A 6,790-nucleotide genomic window follows, 5' to 3' on the forward strand; every position below is an offset into this window, starting at 1 on the left:
ATTTATCATTTGCGAAACGAATATACTGATTTAAAAAATTAGTGTACTTTTTCGTTTATTTATATTAAATGTATTGTTTAATTTCATAATGTAGCAATTTAAGTTAAGTTCATTAATAATATTTTAATTTTTTTATTGATATAAAAACATTACTTAATTATATATTAATGTTAATATATAAGATTATTATTTATTATTTATTGACGATTAAAAAAAATTAAAAAATGGATATACTTTTTTTTAATTAAAAATTGAAGTTAAATTTGAAATAGTGATTGGAGAAGAAATAATAAGTTGAAGTGAAAAATGTGAAAAAATGAAGTTCCAGTAGATTTAAAATGAAGTAAAGGTTGGAGATGGCCTTATGTCTGCATTTTATGGCTCTTAGATAACACCATTATTAAGCAAAATTTGAGACAGTAATCTGGAAAATCTACATCTTCAAAGAAGACTCGTTAATTTTGACGCTTTAACATGCAGTCAAACCTGTTCGTAACCATAAATGTCATTTTTGAAAATTATGACTTTGAATTCTGCTAATATCGAATTGTGCTTATTCAAACCAAACAAATCTCTGCAAACTGAAGAAAAAAGAAAAAGGTCTTCTCTAGCAATGCATTATGTACAACAGCAGCAGCCATTAATAGCTTTCCCCTATTCAGTCATCACTTTTCAGTGAGGAGCTCTTGATGAAGCCATAAAAACCGGCTTTAACGGGTGTAATGCAAGGAGAATAATCGAAATCACAGCTCTTGATTCAACAACTGCATGATCTTATATGTTTCATGTTCATGATGCCCTTTCAGCTTTCATATTCTTCCACGAGATGGTATACTTTTTCACCGTTCCTATAAATGTGTTATGTAGCCGACCTGTATACCTACACAGACCAAAATTTATTGAGTAAATAATCAATTATAATGTTAAAAAAGAGGCTTAAAATGTAATCGATCAAGCAAAACTTAGATCGACACAAAAAGTATTAAAGACAAAACTACAGTTTCTCAGATTAATGAAGCATAAGTATATAGATTAAATGTATTTTCCTGGAATTTGAACCTATTGTTCGAAAGGTGCAACATCTACACTAAGTTTAAACTTAATCAAGTTACCTCTACACTAGACAAATTGACAGATTTCCTTCCTGCCAATATCATTCAGCCCTCAACTCGGAGAATGTTGTTACATATGTCACCATGGGTAACCGACTCTCTATCCGGATCAATCTTCCAGTGGCCATCAATGATGAATTTAATCTGCACAAAAATGAAATTTGCATTAACAGGAAACAGCTCTAAATGATTTTTCCTTTCTTTTGACATAACAATTATATTTGACTCTGTTAGAAACATCCAGGATAACTCAATTATCACTGCAAATTATTATAAAATCGCCCTGCAAATTATATAAATATATATATATATATATATACACACGTCATCAAATGATTATCGGATGAGGACCAACCTCATACACCCCAGGATAAAGCCACAGCACTGTTGACCAAAGTTTGGATTTCCTGAAGAATAAAAAACAGAAGAAATTTTCATTGTGGTTAGTTCCTAAATTATTAATGTCCAAAGGAAAAAAAACGCTATGAAAAGAAAAAATGGTCAGGAAAATAAGACGTGCTTTAACTTTTAAGTTTCCCATGCCTCACTTTAATAATGATATAGCTTTGGTAAGAAAAGAAATCTTTTAAGACCTGGGTCCAGAGGGATCTGTGATAGTTGATTGAGGGTCTGGATCCATTTTGATACAATGATGCCAACCATTAAAGCTACCAGTCACCTCCACAATTTCACCATCCCCACAATACTTTATCTCAACCTGAAAAGTAAATAGATTCCACAATCAGAGCATAGAATTGAAATTAAGGATACACATTCTGGAAGAAGGTGGATGTTATACCTCCACTAGTCCTGAAAGAGTCTCTTCAGCAGCCTGTAATTCTGCATCTTTTTCAAAAATGAGTTTTTGGGCTTTACTGATTTCTGTATCAGCCTTGGCTTGCAAAACTGACAAATCATTCTGAAGACACAAGTAAATTACAGAATACCCTGTTAATTATTTTGGTGAACAGTTCAATCGGTTACTATTATTACTAAATCATAGTATTGTTTTTCTCTAAAAGTTTTTAACTTTGTGGATGGAATATCACAAATTCACAACGTAGCAAAGTAGTGACAGACATGCCCATTGTGAGTGTCAATTTATATAGCTTATGCACCTTTTGTTTCTCAATTTGCTCTTTCAGCCGAGATAATTCCTGTTCCTTTTGATGCTTACCATGGAAAAAACACAATTATTAGTAGCTATTGCATTCAATTCTAACAAAAAGACAGAACTTTATAAGAGCATGACCGCAAAGGTACATGAATATCGGTACCAGCATGAACTTAAGCTCACTAATCCCAACAGGCTTCCCCTTTTGGATAGTCTGTATACATCAATGGGTACAAAATATAAATAAATAATATCAGACAGACAAGGGACGAAAAACAAGACTAATTACCTTAATATCCCAATTATTATTGAACTGAGTACTTTCCTCTTCAGCTGATAAATTCTCATCTCTACACAAAGTACAAACATCGAAAGAAACTACACTTGAGGAAAGCATTTTAACCCAATGCATGACAAAGAAACATTCTTAAATCAACTGCAGATGACTAATGTGCAATATCCATTTCCTCGAGTTATGCACAAATTTGATTTCTCTTTACATAAAGAATTGCAAAAGTATGATTAACATAGTTATGTGATAAAAAGAGACAGCAGAGTGAAACTACTGAAAGCAGGGAGAGAAAACAAAAAATATAGCCTAAATATATTTTTGTGGAGATGTACAGAAAACGAACCTAAGAGAACGGTTCCCTGCTACAGCAGGCACAGCTTGTGTAGATTTTGTAGAACTCCCATTCAATGTTATAGTCACATTTCCTCCACTGAGCACATTTTCCGAGTGCTCAGAGGTAGAAGCCGCAGATTGAACTTCGTCTGCATCTACACATTCAATATATCCCTGGCTTTCTTCAGTACCAGTCTCATTTAGTATGCCAGAGGAATTATCTGAATGTCAAATACTAAAATTTAGAGCTCTCATAACATTATGTTAATAACACTGACACACAAACTAAGAAGTCGTATAACACAGTATCATATACTAACAGACCTTCAACTGTATCTAGATGTCCATAGTGCATGAAATTTGCCACCTTTTCATCCAAAGATAAAGCTGAAAGATCTACAGGTACAGAACTATGTTCACCAGATTTGAAAGCCGCGTCCATGTTTGAACTGCTGAGATGCTTTTCTGTAATCAGAGTGTCCTTTTCCAAGGCAAACTCTTCGGCCTTACTGTTATCCTCAATCTGTGAGTTTTGCAAGATCTTTTTCTCCACATGCAAACTATCAACAGATTCTACAGCCGTGTTCAACATTTCATCCCCACCAGTTAAATCATTTTCTTGATTATCAATGCAAGAATTAAAACCTGGACTAATATTAGAACTAGCTAACTGACTCTTCTCATTGTCAACTTCTAAACGATACAAAGATGCTTCTGCAGGTCCAGGCTTTTCTTCTCGAATATGGTTTTCAGAGTCGAAAACTGGAGCACTACTTGAACTAGCAAAATGATTTTCCATACTGGAAACTTCAGTTGCTAAAGAACCATCTTCATTTATATCATAACTCTTCTCATTGTAACCTTTTAATCCTTCTACAGGCACATGACAATAGTCATCTGACTCGGTATTTGTATCCAGAACCAAACTGCCAGAACGGTTTCCCACCACAGAAGCTTCAACTGATGATGGAAAATCTCCAATCACAACGCTGTCCTTCTCATCCTGACCTTTTTAAATAGTAAGAAGCTATCAACAACAGTTTCATATGCCTTTAACATAAACAAAAAAAGGTTCGCAAACTTAAAAGATATATTGACCTGTTACCTTAACTTCACCATCACCATCTACTGCATTTTTATTTTCAGTTTCCCCTTTCTCCAAAATAAACCCTTCTGCATCTGTTTCAATTGTACTTGCAAGAAGCTCTCCAATCAGTTTATACCCTCTTCGCCTAACAATGTATGCAAGGTCACTCCTATAAAAGATAGCTCAAATTTTAGATTAAAATACCTATCCTGTAATGTACATTGGTGAATTCACAACCTTAAAAATAAATATTCAAGAATCAAAACAACCAATATTTATCGGGCAAAGAAGAACCAAACTAAAACTGAGAAGAATTTCCAAGAAGAAACAAAGCAAGAACCTTCCATGCTGGGAAAAATCTTTCATGGTGGGCACATGACTCTCCGGAAGTCCAACCACAGCCATGAACTCTCGGATTTCTTTGCAGAGCTCCGCATTGTCTTTCACTTTTCTACTACATAAACAAAAACATTGTTTTTTTGAACCAAAATATAACAAACCCAATAAAAGAAATTCAAAAGTGTATTTGAAAAAACCTGGATTTCCTAATAGAAGAAACTCGAAATCTGCAGCGTTTGTGAGGTGGGTTTTGTTGGCTATACCAGCCCAGCCTGAGTTCTTGCTGTTTTCTTTGGTTCAAGAAGACGAGCTTATATGGGTGAAGAGAGTTAAAGCTTGGGAAGTGGTAAAGAGTGGATGCCATGGATGACTTGTGCAGACTTCAGTGCTCTCGCCTCTCTCAAGTGTTGTCGTTTTCTATAGAGATTGATAAGAGTTGGGAGATGGAGTGGGAGAAGAGCCTCAGAGAAATATCACACGAGCTTTCACTTTACACAGGACTGCCACTTCTTTTCGGCTAATCCCATTAAAAATGGAGTTTTTTCTTGGCCCAAAAATTTGTAAATTAAATGTTTAAAAAAAAACAAAATTACAAAGACATCTATGGTTGTGGGTTCTTTTTCTAGTGAGTCATATAGGCACTTGATTGATTTTGTCATAATGTTGTTCATTTTTTATTTATATATTTTTTTTACTCAACAAACATTATGGCGAAATTGACGATGTGGTTTTGTTAAAAAAATAAAAATGACCATATGGTTGTTGCAAAACAAGGAAAAAAAAATCACTTACAATTTTTAAACTATATTCAAATAAATTTCACAAAGTAAATAAAATAAAGTTATTGAAGAAAAAATGTTCTAGAGTTTGTTAGGAAAATATTTGGTAAAACCCACTTTTGTTTTCTTTGTTGATCACAATCATATATATATATATAAATATTATATATATCTTCTATATAATAACTGAAATTATTGATTTTAATCATTTTTTATTTTTTTTAATGTTAATTTTAACGGAATATTTTTATATTTAACAGAATATTATTATATTTAATTGTAGTTTGTAAATACTTAAACTTAAATCAAATAAAATAAATAATTAAAAAAATTAAAATATGATATTTTTGAGATATTTTACAATGATAATTATTTAAAAATAATAAATAATTAAAAAAAATTAAAATAAGATATTTTTTTAGATATTTTACAATGATAATTATTTAAAAATAATAAATAATTAAACAAATTAAAATAAGATATTTTTTAGATATTTTACAATGATAACTATTTTTAAATAATAAATAATTAAACAAATTAAAATATGATATTTTTGACATATTTTACAATGATAATTATTTAAAAATAATAAAATCATACGTTTTATAACTTAAATAAAATTTAAACTCACTTATTAGAATAATATGGTATTAAACATATAATATTATTGTGAATTAGCAACAACTTTTTATTTAAAAAAAACTAACAAGAAACTTAAATTTAAAATACACGTATAATATATAATATTACATTAAATATATAATATATAATCTTTTGTTGTCACTCCCAAATTCAAAAACTAGAACAAGCATAAACTTAAACAAAAATAAATAAATTATTTAATTAAAATAGGATATTTATTTCAAAATTTATATGGCATTAATATAAATTTAATAAATTTTATAAATAAAACTAAGCAAACGTGCATATTGCATGTTACTTGTATCTAGTATATATATAAATAGGTAGGAGTGCATAAGAATGTTTGAACTCTATTTTGGACATCATAAATTATTTTAAAATTTTCAAAATTTTACATAATGCTCTAAATAACTAACTACAATGTATACCGTTATTAAAAAAAATAGAATTTTACACAAAATACCAAAATTGGAATATTTATTACAAAAATACTGTCAGACGGGTATTTTAACTTTTTTACTGTTTGGTGTTTATTTATATACTATTTGTTAAGTTTTATATTTACAAAAATAATATTTGTTTTGCTAACACACTTTTCTCACCTATCAATCACTTTTTCTCTTTCTTATTTTTCCTCCATTTCCTCTCTGCCCAAGCTCCATGCAACGCCCTGGATAGCCAAGACCATTACACTGTGTATTTTGAATAGTACTGGACTTCCTAATCAAGTCATTTGGATATAAACATGTAACTAAGGGTAATTGACGGATTAGGGTTTAAAAATTTTGATCATAAGAAGAGTGATTTTCATTTAAAAGTTTGAGTTAATACATGGGATCCCAAAATAAGTATTTACAAGAAATTTACAACTCCAAAAGTAATTACAACATAAGTCGACCTAAGGGACAAAATTAAGGTTTGGCTCTAGTCCCTGTTGAATCCTCGGCCATGGCAGTCGAGCAGCTATAATTGTGCACGCCGCCCCTAAAGCTCTCTAACTCACGGCTAGTCCAGCTTCCCCTTTCCCTTACCTACACCACATAGAACCCGTGAGCCAAGACTCAGCAAGAAAACTTAGATCAACAGAATCAC

At 31.1% G+C, this 6,790-nt stretch overlaps 1 protein-coding gene across 6 annotated transcripts; it reads right to left on the minus strand.

The window, feature by feature from the left end:
- Positions 1-425: 425 nt before the first annotated feature.
- Positions 426-4,829, minus strand: LOC133831156 (protein PTST homolog 3, chloroplastic). 6 transcript variants are annotated; one of them, XM_062261353.1, is made up of 13 exons: positions 4,475-4,829; positions 4,279-4,389; positions 3,950-4,107; positions 3,176-3,859; positions 2,862-3,072; positions 2,516-2,576; positions 2,390-2,440; positions 2,231-2,284; positions 1,912-2,031; positions 1,706-1,830; positions 1,468-1,519; positions 1,113-1,256; positions 426-880 (listed from the first exon to the last, which is right to left on the minus strand). In XM_062261353.1, exons 1-12 carry the CDS (start codon positions 4,639-4,641, stop codon positions 1,158-1,160), a joined length of 1,893 nt encoding a protein of 630 aa, XP_062117337.1. In that variant the 5' UTR covers positions 4,642-4,829; the 3' UTR covers positions 426-880; positions 1,113-1,157. The 6 variants fall into 6 exon arrangements, with proteins under 6 accessions (XP_062117337.1, XP_062117338.1, XP_062117336.1 ...); XM_062261354.1 differs by having other exon boundaries at positions 2,231-2,275; positions 4,279-4,392; XM_062261352.1 differs by having other exon boundaries at positions 4,279-4,392.
- Between the last annotated feature and the right edge of the window lie 1,961 nt (positions 4,830-6,790).

This window comes from Humulus lupulus, chromosome 4, assembly GCF_963169125.1.
Source record: "Humulus lupulus chromosome 4, drHumLupu1.1, whole genome shotgun sequence".
In the NCBI taxonomy this organism is placed as follows: domain Eukaryota; kingdom Viridiplantae; phylum Streptophyta; class Magnoliopsida; order Rosales; family Cannabaceae; genus Humulus; species Humulus lupulus.